Here is a 15,594-nt window from a genome sequence, read left to right on the forward strand (position 1 = left end):
CAATCTGAAAAGACAAACGGAAAAGAGTGATGGTTTGCCCCTGAGGACCGCGCCAATTATTTCAGTTGATTGCTATGTTCTGATGCGATGTATGTTAGGCCGGCTGCAAGACGCGTAGGCTTGAATGATTGTGATACGGTTGGTCAGCAAGGCAAGAAACGTTGTTGTCAGTGGTTTCATTTACGCAAAAGATAACCATTCCGACTGAAATGTGCTGCTTTGATGTGGGTCATTTATGGATATAAGACGCCCAGAAATCCGGCGTCTCTTTGGGCTGGACCCATACACATTTGGCTCAACGCTTTGACCCTGGGTTAGTTTTCTATGGGAGCTTTTGTTTGGTAACACCTCCTGCTTGCTACTCCCCATATTACAAGCTCTACTGTATATTGAATTGTGGGCTACTGTTATTTTTGAAAATAATTTTTCCAGGTATTTTTGCAAAATGTGCATTCGTTATATAGGGGGACGTAGAACTAAATTAATTAAAACAAATAAAATGGGAATTTTTCGTATTGCTTATGCTCTGAGATACGGGTTCTCAGTGTTTTTTTATTTTATTATTTTTATAAATCACAGCTTTCTAGCTAGGTGCATATTTGCGTGTGAACATTAAACTAGCTGCTTACTGGGAAGAACCTGCTATGTGCAAAGCTTTGTCGGAGACCTTGCCAGCTAAACTCAACAGAAAACGGTGGAAAATTGCTTGCTTGAGTTTCCGCATACAGTTAGACATCAGATGTGAAGTCACAATTCCATCAGCTTGATGGCTCCTTTTAAATTACTGCTTGGCTGTGGTGTGAACTCCATCTGTATTCAGATTTCAGATCTCAGCAGGACACTCTCTCCTAAGGGGAGCGTGTGTTGATATGCCGCAACATGCGATCTTGTTGACATGCGTTGTCCCCACGGCAACCTCTACAGCACGTGCGCTTGTGACTCTTCCCCCGTAAGCTCTTGTAGACAGCGCGCAAAGTCGTTGTAAAAGTGCGGCAGACGCAAATGCGTCGCCTCGTTAAGGACTTCCCCTCTATCCTCTTTTGACCTCTGTTGATTCACGCTTTGACACATTCCTGAGCTCGTGTCAGTGAAAGATGGACTGTTCTTTAGTGATACAGAGGTGCTGAGAAGGTGGGTTTCTATAGCAACAGTCAACTGCTAACATTGTATGTACAATCCAGTCTGGTTCGCTCCTCGCATATCTAGCTCACCTTTTTTTGTTTTTTATTTTGAAACGGGGATAGTCAAATTTTTCCAACAGACATTACATTTAGAAAGTAATGATCATACATTTCCCTCTTTATTCCCTCAATTTGGAGTGGCTGATCAATGCTCGATGAGCCATCCTGAAGGCCCTGTAGATTTGTTTTAGTCAAAAACCAATTCTTTGATAAAAAACAAACAAATTTCACCTTTAGAGGAGTTAATATTAGATCACTTTAGATTAAGCATTACTACTTGGCTTTTCGGTTTAACATAACTGTCTTGACTTTATCAATATTCTAAGGTAAAAATATACATAATTAATTAATTACCACAGTACAACATTTGAATTTTTTGTACTTTTTCTCAGCATGAGAAACAAAAACAAAATTTTGTAATGACAAAGGGGCGTTCATGGTGTGGTTTGATTCTTCTTGGACTAATTAACTGAAGAAAATATGAATTTTGGATGCTGTGTTGTTTGGCAAGCTATGGAGCTATTGGCAAGCACTGACTGAAAATTAATCAGTTACCTTCATAACCAAATTAACCTACTGCAATGAATAACAATGCATAGAAAACAGTGCTTTTTAAAATCAGGTTTTATTGTATTTGGTACCTTTTACTTTAATTTAACTTTCAGATCTTTGCATTTACATTACTGGTTATCAACAAACACTCTTACCCCAAGCAACTTTATTTTTTACATAGTTTCCATTATTAGAGCTGGATAGGCTGAACCAGTGTTAGGTTTGATACTTTTCTTAAGGGTATGACAGCGGTGTCTTACTCTGGGAATCGAACCTGCCGCCTCAAGGTTACAATAGCCCAGTTCCTTACCCATTATACTGCACTGCTGGCCAAAAGTATTTGGACACCTGACATCCATCATCTCATCCAAAATTATGGGCATTAATATGGAGTTGGTCCACCCTTTGCTGCCATAACAACCTCCGCTCTTCTGGGAAGGCTTTATACTAGATACTATAGCGTTTTGCTGCAGGGATTTGCTTCCATTCAGCCAGAAGAGCATTAGTGAGGTCGGGGCACTGATTGAGCGATTAGGCCTGGCTCGCAGTTGGCTTTCAAATTGATTCCAAAGGTGTTGGACGGGGTTGAGGTCATCGCTCTGTGCAGGCCGGTCAAGTTCTTCCACACCGATCTCGACAAAACCATTTCTATATGGACCTCTCTGCAGGCCCAGGGGCATTGTCATGCTGAAACAGGGAAGGGCCTTCCCCAAACTGCTGGGGAAGCACAGAATCGTCTACAACGTGCTTGTATGCTGTAGCATTGAGATTTGCTTTCACTAGAACTAAGGGGCCTAGCCCAAACCATGAGACACAGTCCCAGACCAAGACCTGTCCAGATACATTTGGTCATATAGAGTATGTTGGGCTTGTGTAGGTGTCTGATTGTTGCCAGCATATGATAGGCTCTCAAGATGGTGGGAGGGGGCCAGTGGGTTGAGGGTTCCTTTTTTCCTCCAAGCTAGCCAGAACAGGTTTGGACCTATTCGCATGTTTTCCCAAGCACACCCGAAGGCCGGCCCATTCACGCAAGGAATGGTTTGATTGGCCGATGCCGTCTACGCGGTGCAACTTGCTATGGACCTTATTTTTAACCAATACGCGCTAGGCGCCTGGCTGACCTTAAAAAGAGGTCACGGCCTGGCCCCTCCTCTGTTAGCGGTGGGCAGTCGTTGCGTGGGGGGGGGGGGCAGCGTTCCCGTTTTTTTGGGCGAGAGGTGGGCTTATGTGTCCAGGTGTGCGGGAATGCTGAAGGATAACATCATTCCAATCCGTGATGCCCCTGTGGCCTCGTTCACCTGAACACTTCTTTGTTTCTTATTGACACCTGTGGAGAACCTGAATATGGGGTTATCCAAGGTCCCAATACAGCCGGTGCCGCAACCTGGATGTAAAGTACAGTCAGTTTATACCCTTTTGTACCTCCGACGTTCAACTGATTTCCAAATAAGGTCGGAAAAGCTTGCACAAACCTTACTCACCACGCCCAGGCTCCCTCCATATAGACTACAGTATTACTTATCAGTAACAAGTATGAATTTTATTGATCTGTCATTGTATTAATTATTGTAATATTGAAATTAGTGAAAATACACTCGTATCTAGACGCAATTGTAGTCTGTATGATTCACGCACACGTTTGAACTCCAGCGGCCTCCATTCTAGATAAAGAGGACAGAACTGATTTGAGGCATTTGTAAATAAACAACTGATCTGCTTAACGACATGATACAGTGTTATAGTTACTGTACAACAGGGACAGCCAAAGTGTGGCCCAGGGGACAAACCTGGCCTCACCCTTCAGTTCCCTTTTGGTTTCGGGCTGCGAAAGGGACAGTAATTTAAAGATCATAAAATAGAGAACAATCTTTAAAAGCAACATGTTTGGGGTGGCGATAAGGATTCACTCAAAGGATGCAGTAAGTTAGCGCTAAATACAGTGGTAGTGCAGCATCATCTGCAGCCACAGCTAAGACGCAAGTGGCTTTTGTGATGACCGGTTGTCGTGGCAGCGGCTCAGGTGAGGCCACCTGGCGCACCTTCTGACTTGGCTCGTGTTCGTTCCTGGAAACCCGGCTCCGTCTGCGTAGGGCCAATGCCATTGTAGCGCAGCCTCGCCATCTGTTAAACTGAGAACCCGCAGAGGAAGCGTTAACAATGGCTGCCGGTCCCCCGGTGGCTGCCCCATAAAGCCCCCCCCCACCCCGCCACAGCATATACGGTGGCGGTGAGATGAACGCGAAAGACGATATGAAAGAAATGAGCTGTTGAAAAGTGCCCAAAGACACTTAACAACAACAATTGCTGGTAGGAGAGAGCTCATTTCTTGGAAAGACCGGTAGTTCGCTTCAGGCGAAAAAAAAAAAAAAGATTCCAGAGGGAGACGAAAAGTGAAATTTTGCGCCGGAGCCATTCACCGGAAGTCAAGAGGCAAGGTGCAGAATGTCACCCCTCGCAATGTGGTGTTGCCTCAGAGTAGCAGCTATGCTTACAGGACCGATGTTGGCTCGACTAAACTTGTGACATGGGTTCACGTCCGAGGTAACTAATTCATCTTTTTTTTTTTACAATAAAGTAAATTTACTTTATTGTAAAAGGTTATTTGTTTGAATTTACCATGTACCGCACACCACACGGACACACGCACGCAAACAGACACACACGCCCACGCACCCAATCACGTGTCCTTATAATACACAAGCCTCTTACGTCAACTCGCATGACTTGCATAAATACAGCATGGTGCACCTGGCCCCTCCCAGTCCCAGAGTTTGATTGACAGGTGGCTGAAGGAGTACGCTTGTGGGTGATCAGGTTGCACGGCGGGGGCGCCCATAGGCTGTGCCTGAAGGGGGGAAACCGGAGCTGGGACCGGATCACATGGGTGGGTCTGAAAAAGTTTCCCTGGCGGGTCCGATTTATTATCTGTGTTATTATCTAACCTCAGAGGGTCCGGAGGGATGGGATGGGATGGGTGCCGCCGCCCCCAGCTCGTCCTCCGCGATTCTCGGAATCAGCCAGGCCGGGTTTTTTTTTTTTTTTTTTTTTACGATTTAAGGTTGACCGCCAAATCTCCGAAACCACGTCGCCATGCGGCGGGCACGTGGTTCCTGGCCGCCTGTCAGCAGGACACAGGGTGCGTGTTAAAATAGATCCTCTCTGCGATGGAATGCGACTGTTGCCTCATTTTTAGGCAGCCCGGCGTAAACCTGTTCCTGTGGTACAGTAGCAGGGTGGAGTTCGGCTGCCTGCGCAGCGTGCGTCTGGCTTTTAACATGTATGTGTAGGCAGCACATTTGCATAGCTGGCTACCGTTCAACCCCCCCGCTCGATGGGGTGTGGCCATTGTGATATCTGAATCGTCGGTTAGCCATTGTTGGTTTTGGCAGGTTCGGGCTTGGGGAAAGTTTCTTAAAAATGGATATGCGATATTGACCACCTATGGGTGTTGGGCTTTGCATTGGGCAAGGTCATACAAAAGTTCTTTTGACATTTTTTTTTTTATCCGTGACCCATTATGCTGAAAGGAGAGTCTCTGCATTTATTCTCTGGCTACAAAGGATGACATTTTCTTTTATTTTAAATTTCTTTGAACAGGCAGGGCAGCCGAGGACTCTGTTCTGTTTTGGCAGCTACCTGGGGGGGGGGACTGAAGTGGGTATGGAATTTTAGGGAGCTGTGTAGCCATTCAGGTGTAGAAGGTTGCATAGAGGAGGAGTGGAGTGAATAGGTGTGCCAGTTTTGTGGGAATTCGATAAGGGGGACAAACTCCTCTTATCTGATGTTATGAGGTACGGCGCTGGCGGTGGCTGAGAGCAGAGTCATTTGGAGCCATTCGTTGGCATATATTGCACAAAAGGAGTGTGACCTCTTGCCCTTGGGCACCTTTTTGGTGCCAGTCAGGAGGACTAAGTGATCCAAGGTTTGCTTTGTCTTAATGGCAGTTTGCAGGATTAGTGTGTTATAGCTCACAGTCATTAAGGACACCTCTCTCTCTCTCTCTCCCCCCCCCCCCTCTCTCTCTCTCTCTCTCTCTCTCTCTCCCTCTCTCCCCCCCCCCTCTCGCCCTTGGCTCTGTGGTATTGCTCTTTGCACTTTACAGATATGCTCTGTTTTTACATCACTTCTGCCGATATCCTGTGGCTTTTATTTTTTTGTTTTTATCGTTTATTTATTGTTTTATCGTCTTTCTGCTTTTACCCTTCAACTCTCCATCGTCAGCTTTAATGTGGTCGTTTTAAGTAAAAGTTTTAAACCGTGGCTGGAAAAAAACAGATAAAGATTTTAAGACTTGAAAGGCTGACGTAATCAGCCATGGTCCACATCTTCACACGGCATCATGTGATAATGTTGTTTTTCTTTCTCCCCCCCCCCCCCCCCCCCCCCCCACTCCCCGACAGCCATGAAGTTGTGTCCTGCCATTACTGTGATTCTGTGGTGCGTTGGTGCTAGTAGCTTGACGCGGGCCGCCAAAATTGTGATCGTGCCTCCAATCATGTTCGAGAGCCACCTGTACATCTTCAAGACCCTGGCGTCGGCCCTGCACCGGGAGGGGCACGACACGGTCTTCCTGGTGTCCGAGGGGCGCGAGGTGCCCCCCTCGGAACACTACCGCCTCCAGCGCTACCCGGGCATCTTCAACAGCACCTCGGCGGACGACTTCCTGCAGAGCAAGGTGAAGAACATCTTCTCGGGCCGGCTGACCGCGCTGGAGCTCTTCGACATCCTGGACCACTACTCGCAGAACTGCGACGCCATGGTGGGCAGCCAGGCGGTCATGTCGCGGCTGAAGGGCGAGCGCTTCGACCTGCTCCTGGTCGACCCCAACGAGATGTGCGGCTTCGTCGTCGCCCACCTGCTGGGCGTGCGCTACGCCGTCTTCAGCACGGGCCTGTGGTACCCGGCCGAGGTGGGCGCCCCCGCGCCGCTCTCCTACGTGCCCGAGTTCAACTCGCTCCTCACCGACCGGATGGGCCTGCTCCAGAGGATTACAAACACGGCCGTCTACCTGGTGTCCCGCTTCGGGGTCCAGTTCCTGGTGCTGCCCAAGTACGACCGGATCATGAAGAAGCACGACGTCCAGCCGCTGGTGTCCATGCACCAGCTGGTCCAGGGGAGCCGGCTGTGGATGCTCTGCACCGACATGGCGCTGGAGTTCCCCCGCCCCACCCTCCCGCACGTGGTGTACGTGGGGGGCATCCTGACCAAGCCCCCGAGCCCCCTCCCCGAAGTGAGTAACCCTCGTAACCCCCTTTCCATTTTCCACGCGCCATGTTGTTAAACTTTTCACAGCTTTGCTTGATCATTCTTTAACCAGGCAAGTTAAAAACTGAGGGGGGGGAAAAAAAATGTTCTAGTTTTTCAAGAAGGCCGTGAGGTTCGAAGGTCAGGGGTCCCGAATAACACTGTCTGGCGAGTTCTCTCTCTGTTTGACAGCTCATTCTAGTCTCTGACTATTGAGAACTGTGGGGATCAACTGAAGTGACTCAGGGGAGGCATTTCTGGTGTCGTAACCAGAGGGAGATGGTTGTTGATGATTAATTAGATTTGGGTGGTAAACACACCTGCAACCCCCCCCCCCCCACACACACCATCTTGCCAGCCAAATTGCACGTGTGGAAATTCAATGGTTCTGTACACACCGGCTGCTGAACACTGAGAGACAGATTACAGTTTCATTGGGGGGGGGGGGGGGGTTGTGGGGTTGAAAGAGCTTCAGCATTCTTACAAAATGCTTAAATTTATCTCTTCATCTGAGTTCTGGGCCGAAGATCGTTGCACGCTGCAGCTCCTAGAAAAATGTGTTCAGACCAGAAATGTTTGAACTTGAGTCCGCATGAATTCCATTTGACCTTTCCATTAGCAGCAGCAGCAGTAGTAGTTGCTGTTGTTGTGATAATGGTAGTAGTATTTGTAGTAGTAGTAATAGTAGTAGTAGTAGTAGCAGTAACAGTAGCAGTTGTAGTTGTAGTGTAGAAGTAGCAGTAGCAATAGCAGTTTTAGTTGTAGTTGTAGTAGTTGTGGTGGTAGCAGTAGTGGTGGCGATTGTAGTAATAGTAAGTTTTGGTTGTAGTAGTAGTTGTTGCTGTTATTGTGATAATGTAGAAGTGGTATTTTCAGTAGTAGTAGTTGTGCTGGTGGTAGTAGCAGTAGCAGATGTAGTTGTCGTTGTAGTAGTTGTGGTAGTAGTGGTGGTAGTAGTAGTAGCAGTAACAGTAGCAGTTGTAGTTGTTGTAGTAGTTGTGGTAGTAGTGCTGGTGGTGGTGGTCGTAGCAGTAGCAATAACAGTAGTAGTAGTAGTACTATTAGTAGCAGTACAGAATAAGAAGCAGTGATTGGTTGGATTACAGCTAACGTCCGTGGACTAGGCCATCACAATGGCGGCCGTTATCCGCTCAGAAGATGGCTCAGCCTATAGCGTGGCGGCCCAGGCTAGTGGGTTACGAGGAGCGGCGGGCGGCGTCCGCGGCGCGGATTTGGAATGCCAAATCCCCAACTGCCAATGAGGTATTGTGAACGGCGGGGACGTTGCGCTCCCTCCCGCTAAATGTGCCCTTTGTGCAGTGAGTGCGCGGGACACAGAGGCCAGTGTCCATCACAGCTTGTCACTGCCAGGCCGTCTCCGACCCCACTGATGCAGCTGTGTCTCCTCTTTGCTCAAATGAAGCTTTTTCTACCCCCCTTTTCCTCTATCTCTCTCTCTCTTTCCGTCTCTCTCTGTCTCTAACTCACTCCCTCTCTTCCTTTCTCCCCCTCTCCCCTATCTGCCTCTCTTCTTCTCTCTCGCTTTTTCTCTCACTCTCTCCCCCTCCCCCATCTCTCTTTCTTGTTCTTTCTCTCTCTCTCTCTTTCCCTCTCCCTCTCCTATCTACCTCTCTCCTTCTCTCTGGCTTTTTCTCTCACTCTCCCCATTACATTACATTACATTACATTCATTTGGCAGACGCTTTTATCCAAAGCGACGTACAAAAGTGCATTTTCATGATCGTAGACAACTGCTGAACACGGGTTCAGTAAGGTACAATTACTTATTTTGTACAGCTATTTCTATTTCTAGCTCCCCCCTCTCTTTCTCTTTCTCTCACTCTCCCCCTCCCCCTCTCTCTCTCTCCTTCCTCCCTTGATTGAACGTGCATGCAGCCTGCTGTAAGGCCCAGTCGTCCCGCTGTCCCGCGAGCACACGCAGTCCGGAGAAAAGCGCTGGAGTTGTGTTACATGCGGTAATGGAGACCTGGAGTCACAAGCCGCCCCCCCCCACCCCACCGCATGTTTAATTCAGCGGCGTTGGGTTTTAAAATGTGGCTGCCCGCTGGCCCAGGGCTCTGCGATTTGTGTTCCTCAGGTTGTGTTACCGGGTTTTGACAGACAGGACCCGCTTTTTATTAGATTGGACGAATTGCGTAACTTCAGCCTCCAGCACGAAAGCCTCAGTTTCTCTGTGAACTGGGCATGCAGTCGAACACTTCAGTGGACACATTATGTTTTTTAGTAACATATAAGCCAAGAAACAGATGAGGCTACAGACTGATTTTGATAACCTTACTTTCTTTATATCAGTTCTTTTTATATCTATTGGTTTTATCGGAATTAACCTATTCATTTGTTATGCATGTTCCATAAACAGCTTTTGAAAGCATACTCTTCAATTCATTCATCTGTATATATTTAACCAGGATTGTCCTCTCACTAATGATTGCCACAGTTTTCCAGGGAGCGTGGGGGTCATTGCATAAAAAAAAAAAAAATTTTAAAACCAAAAATAACAATATGCCTTTGTCACAGTCACAGTGGTCACAAGGGTGTACTCTAAAATAAAGTTCAAAAACAAGCCTCGAGACTAAGGGCAATGACTTGGAGCACAGTGCCTGGCCAACCGTCCAAGGCACAGCCGCCTGCCCCAATGCCACTGAAACATTGATCCCGCCCGTAACTGAAACGTCAAGGAGAACTCGGTCTAAGTCAACGCTAAGCCCCGCCCACCCCCTCGGTATCAGTGATGTCATAGTAGAAAGCTAGCCTCTCGGTAAAGACATCTTTTTTTTTTTTATTGAATTTGATGGGTTGGGGCGGCACGGTGGTGCAGTGGGTAGCACTGACACAGCAAGAAGGTCCTGGGTTCGAATCCCAGTCTCTGCCTGTCTGTGTGGTGACTGTACGCAGTTTCCCCCTGTGTTCACGTGGGTTTCCTCCGGGCACCCCAGTTTCCTTCCACAGTCCGAAGACATGCAGGTCAGGCTAATTGGAGACTCTAAATTGCCCGTAGGTATGAGTGTGTAAGTGAATGGTCAGTGAATGGTGTGTGTGTGCCCTGTGATGGATAGGTGGCCTGTCCAGGGTGTATTTCTGCCTCTCGCCCAGTGCATGCTGAGAGAAGCTTCAGCACTCAACCTGACTGTGACCCGGATAAGCTGGTTAGATAATGGATGGATGGATGGGTTGGAACCAAGAGCAGAAACGCCGTTGTCCTACGTGCACAATCTTGTTCGTACGCAGTCAGGAAAAGATTTCACGACCAGATCAGGGTGAAATATGGGTGCGTATGTGAAATTCCTTAGCTCTTTAGATTCCAGAAATTCTTGGAAAACATTCCTGTTGAATTTTTCAACCAGTCACGTTTACGACTAAAATATGTAGTCATACAGAACAGGATAAAGATACATTAAAGATATAATGGAACACCTCTGCGTATTTATGTTCAGTACAAGCATAATGATATATACACATTGCCTAAGGCCAGATTCCCTCTGGTTAGCCTGTGCTTTGCACTATTAAGATTTTCCTTATTCTTGAAATGTCTAACCCGTAAAACAGTTAGAAGTTACATATAACAAAGCTATATATTTAAATATATGGTGGGAAATTCAAAATCTATTTAAATTTATTGTGTAATAAATGTATTAAATACATGTATTTAAATATGGTTTTGTACGTATGTATAAAATAGTACAATATTATTATATTTAAATATAATAGAGTTTAGAGTGGAAGCTTGTGGGATGTATGGGATATGTATGTGATGTGTGTGTATGGCATGATCGTTCAATATTACTCTTCTGGCTCAACAGACAGACACTACATTCCGTTTTGTGTTTGTGTTAAAATTAAGACACGTTCACACACTCCAATCCAATCCAATTGTCTTATATTTGATCGCTAAATTATGTATGTATTTGTTATTAATATGTATAGCTATTAACGTGTATTTGATATTAATATGTATAGCTTTGTTATTGTATATTAATTTTGTATTTCCTCAGGTTGTGTTTGCTAGTTTGGTCTTCTTAATATTCTGTATAACATGACTGGAATCACCGTTTTGGGGTCAGAAAGTAAAGGTCCTGCCGTGTGTTTCTTCCACCCATGAACCCAGCCAGCTGATTTAATTATTTCTACATCTTGCCCGTTGTGCTGATTAGCAAATCCAGGTAATTGGAACAAAATATTGGGGAGGCCTTTTACTTTCTGAACAAGGATTTTCCACCTCTGGTCTTTATCCACTTGGAACATGGTGCCATAATATCTCACACATAGGTGTCCCATCGTGTCCTAAAAGGGCCAGTGTGGGTGCAGACTTTTGTTATTTCCCAGCACTCCGCCCACCTGATTCTACTTATCAAGGTCTTGATTGAAGACCACGGTTAGTTATTTAGTTGAATCGGGTGTCGTGGTGATGGGATAAAAGAAATGCCTGCGTACCTGAAATACCTGGATAAGATTGGACACCGCTGGTCCAATGGATCCATGTAGTCCACCGAGTCATACACTTTCTTATGATATGCATGTGTTATTTTCTTCAATGAAAGGCACAATATATAATTTATTTGTAGATGAATTATTGAATGTTGGTTTAATTTAGAAGTGACATAACAATAATAATATGCATAGTCAATGATTACATCTTCCATATTGAACAAATAATACCGTGACCAACGAGGAAATAACGTTTGGTTATTTCTGAAAAGCAAACTGCAAAAAAGGAAATTTCGCAATTTTATTACATTTCCACTGAAATCAAACCCTGAAAAAATTGTCTTCCCCATCACTTAAGTCTGCTATTCTAATTTCTTGGTTTTTCTTTTCTTTCTTTCTTTTTTTTTATTTTTAAAGGAATTTCAATCTTGGGCCAACAGTGCAGAGGAGAATGGGTTTGTGCTGGTCTCCTTTGGGGCAGGTGTGAAGTACCTGTCCGATGACATCGCCCGAAAACTGGCAGGAGCTCTGGGGCGCCTCCCGCAGAAGGTCATATGGAGGTACGGCGTATCCCGAAAAAGCCTGTTTCTCCCCCCAAGCAGAAAGAGTGTAGTCCAGGGGTGCCCAACCCTGGTCCTGGAGGTCTGCCGTCCTGTAGGTTTTCACTCCAACCCTAACAAAGCTCTCCTCACTCAACAGCTAGAGATCTATCGTCCTGTAGGTTTTCACTCCAGTCCTTACAAAGCTCTCCTCGCTCAACAGCTAGAGATCTATCGTCCTGTAGGTTTTCACTCCAGTCCTTACAAAGCTCTCCTCGCTCAACAACTAGAGATCTATCGTCCTGTAGGTTTTCACTCCAGTCCTTACAAAGCTCTCCTCGCTCAACAGCTAGAGCAGGACTACCCAGCCCTGTCCCTGGAAATTTGATGTCCTGTAGGTTTTCACTCCATCTAACAAAGCACACCTCACTCAACAGCTAGAGCAGGACTACCCAGCCCTGTTCCTGGAAATCTGCTGTCCTGTAGGTTTTCACTCCAGTCCTTAGAAAGCTCTCCTCACTGAACAGCTAGAGCAGGACTACCCAGCCCTGTTCCTGGAAATCTGCTGTCCTGTAGGTTTTCACTCCAGTCCTTAGAAAGCTCTCCTCACTGAACATCTAGAGCAGGACTACCCAACCCTGTTCCTGGAAATCTACTGTCCTGTAGGTTTTCACTCCATCTAACAAAGCTCTCCTCACTCAACAGCTAGAGATCTCATTGAGCCGCTAATTAACAGAGTCAGGTGTGCAAAATTAGGGTTGAAAACTGACAGGACGGTACAGTAGATCTCCAGGAACAGGATTGGGCAGCCCTGGGATAGTCCCTGTGGAGCCGTGCAGGGTGTGTCCCAAAAATAAAGAGAGACCCAGGCTTGCAAATAGTTTAAAACCACTGTATTAGAGTCCCTACTAAGATCAATGGGCTGAAGTGGCAACTGGCACGGTTGAATAAAACATTCCTCGTGCTTTAGAGCGTAAGAGCTTTCGAGTTTTCATTCTCGATTATACTACGCTATACACTACGTGCCCAGTAGAGGAAACAATTCTCAAAAACAATGCAGCATTCCATGGACTCGCCCCTTATCTTATGAACTTGCTATCTGGATGCAATGTGTACCTGTTTCACCGATAAGGCAGTCTGTCCTCCACTGAGTCAGTCTGACGTAAGCGGCCAGTAATGTGACCACTTTTAACCCGGAGTTCACTGCTCCTTGTCTCCGTTCAAAATGGAGGACATCCCCAGCTGTGTCTGTGAGGTCTCGTTCGGACAATTGACTGTATATAGAAGTACGTTAAGGTTTTGTTGGCTGGGTTGAAGGGGGAAGGGGGGAGGGGGGGAGGGTGGGGGGGAAATACATCCAAGACTATCGGGTTGGAAGTGCGAAGTTCTTCTTAACAACGCTCATCAGTAAGCACAGTCAGCAGGATGTGTACCTGTTCTTCCAGATTTCTTTGAAAGCTTGTACTGTACTGTACGTGTTCCCATTGAGCGTTGCGTCAGGTCACAGTCCCTGTTCTTTAAATATGCACCGTCAGAGCAATAAATATGTGACCACAGGATCTTTGGCGGAGATCAGTCATGTAATTATTGACTACCCAACAACAAGATTGCTCATTGGCAGGCCAGCTGGGTCTATAGAAGGGAAAACGTCCACGCCATCGTCTTTAAGGCGTCTTTCCAGATTTCAGGTCTAGTTGAATTCCCTGCTCATGCAGCTCTTGCCTGCTGACCTGAAAGCTTGGGGGAACCAAAGAGCCAATCATGTTGCTGCTTTTTTACATGCAGTCTGGGAACCCTGGAATTCCTGTGATGTCATTTAAAAAACTGAGGTGCGCATTCATTTGGGATTCAGTGTGCATTATCAACCAACTCCAAGCAAAAATGTAAAGCCATGGTGACTGAATATTATTATTATTATCGGAAAGCTTATGATGTTAGGGGAAGGGGGTGTCGTTGATAAATATTTTAAAGATTAAAAAGCTCATGAGATTTCTCAGCAAGAAAATGTCCATATGGATTGGTTGTAATTGGATGAAGCTAAAACTTGCTCTCTGTAACTTGGCATCTTTAATAAGTTTAAACTAATTAATACATTAGGCTAGAAAACTGGTATTTATAGATGTATAGAGTGTTTGTATTTGTGTCTCTATCTGTGCACCAGATAGAAACCTGAAAGTGGGTGTAGGATACACATGAAGTTCTGTCGATGGAAAAAAAGGCTAATTTCTAGCCTAATCTGCAGATGATATGTCTGCGTGAGACAGCGGTCTCAGGGGTCCCGTCCTGGAGGGCCGCCCCAGGCTCAGCCAGTTTTTGAGATGTCCTTTCGATCAGCGGCCCGTTTAGGCCTTGGAAACAAGGCGTGCCGTCTCTCTAGCTAATCAGTGACTTAAATTATGCACTTAAGTGCAGGAACACACCCAGATTTAAGTTTGAGATCCCTTCTGTATGCCATAAAAAAACTTGTGTATTTATATTTTGTTTTCATAACGTGTCGCAAGATAATCTTCTGTTGTGACAGTGCTGGCAATGACATGATTTACGGATTAGGAAGGGCTGGAGGAATAATATTCCAGCTGGAGGGCACTCACAGCAATTAGCTTTACTTTACGGGTGGATTGTGTACAATCATGTAAGAGAAACTTTATATAAAAAAGGAATTGTTATTACACAGCATCAAGGTTTTACTGTGATTTATATAGATAAGAACTCTATCCTAAACTGGTAGTGCTGTCACCTCACAGCAAGAAAATTTGGGGGTTTGAATCTCGGCTTGGGCCTTCCTGTGTGGGGTTTCCGTGTTCTCCCCGTGTCCGCGTGGGTTTCCTCCGGGTACTCCCTACAAGTAGGTTAATTGGAGACTCTAAATTTCCCATAGGTATGAGTGTGTGAGTGAATGGTGTGTGTGTGCCCTGCGATAGATTGCCGGCCTCTCCAGTGTGTATTTCCTGCCTCTCTCCCAATGCATGCTGGGATAGGCTCCAGCAGCTCTTGCGACCCCGCCCAGGATATAGATAATGGATGGATGGGTGGTTTTCATTTACTCACATAAGCAGACCTTTGGTTTCTCCTCAGTGTCACTCTTGGACAATGGGTATGATAATGGGTATCATTAGCTTTAAACGACGATGTTTTAAATTATAATTTATCAACTTCTTAATTCGCTGAATTAAAGGATTATGCTGTACATTCAAATTCCTTCGCGTGTGTGTCACGACTGTGTAGTAATAGTGGTTAGGGAACTGTACCAAAGGTGCTGAATGTTTTCTCTGCCGTTGTTAGAAAGAGAGGTGTATGCAAGCAGTTGTGTGATTTGCTTGCTCAACCAAACGCGGTATGAATCTGTAAGCATGTGCGGTTACGAATGATCAATATTGCGCCCTTTGTTATCACTCTTGCAAAACAATAAAAAGAACCTTTAACCGAAAATGGGACGTATTTTCCATTGAGGAAAATAATTTAACTACTTGCAAATTCATACAAAAAAAGGGGCTTGTCTTGGCACAACTGCAGAATAAAACATGCAAAAATCAACAGTGCTTCATATGAAGGCCAGAACGACATATATATATATATATGGCAGCTCAGCAAAAAAGAATCTAGCTTCTGAAAGCAGATGATAAAGAAAACAG

At 45.7% G+C, this 15,594-nt stretch overlaps 1 protein-coding gene across 2 annotated transcripts in view; it reads left to right on the forward strand.

Moving 5' to 3' along the window:
• ugt8 (UDP glycosyltransferase 8) overlaps positions 1-15,594 on the forward strand; it is a 29,146-nt gene that overhangs the window by 2,550 nt on the left and 11,002 nt on the right. The window contains exons 1-3 of one of the 2 annotated variants that reach the window (XM_064337507.1): positions 3,957-4,274; positions 6,134-6,963; positions 11,841-11,983. In XM_064337507.1, the coding sequence (XP_064193577.1) occupies positions 6,136-6,963; positions 11,841-11,983 (971 nt within the window). In that variant the 5' untranslated portion in view covers positions 3,957-4,274; positions 6,134-6,135. Of the gene's footprint in view, positions 1-3,956; positions 4,275-6,133; positions 6,964-11,840; positions 11,984-15,594 lie in introns of those variants that run through there. The other variant, XM_064337506.1, reaches the window with a different exon arrangement.

The sequence above is a fragment of the Anguilla rostrata genome, chromosome 5 (assembly GCF_018555375.3).
Source record: "Anguilla rostrata isolate EN2019 chromosome 5, ASM1855537v3, whole genome shotgun sequence".
In the NCBI taxonomy this organism is placed as follows: Eukaryota; Metazoa; Chordata; class Actinopteri; order Anguilliformes; family Anguillidae; genus Anguilla; species Anguilla rostrata.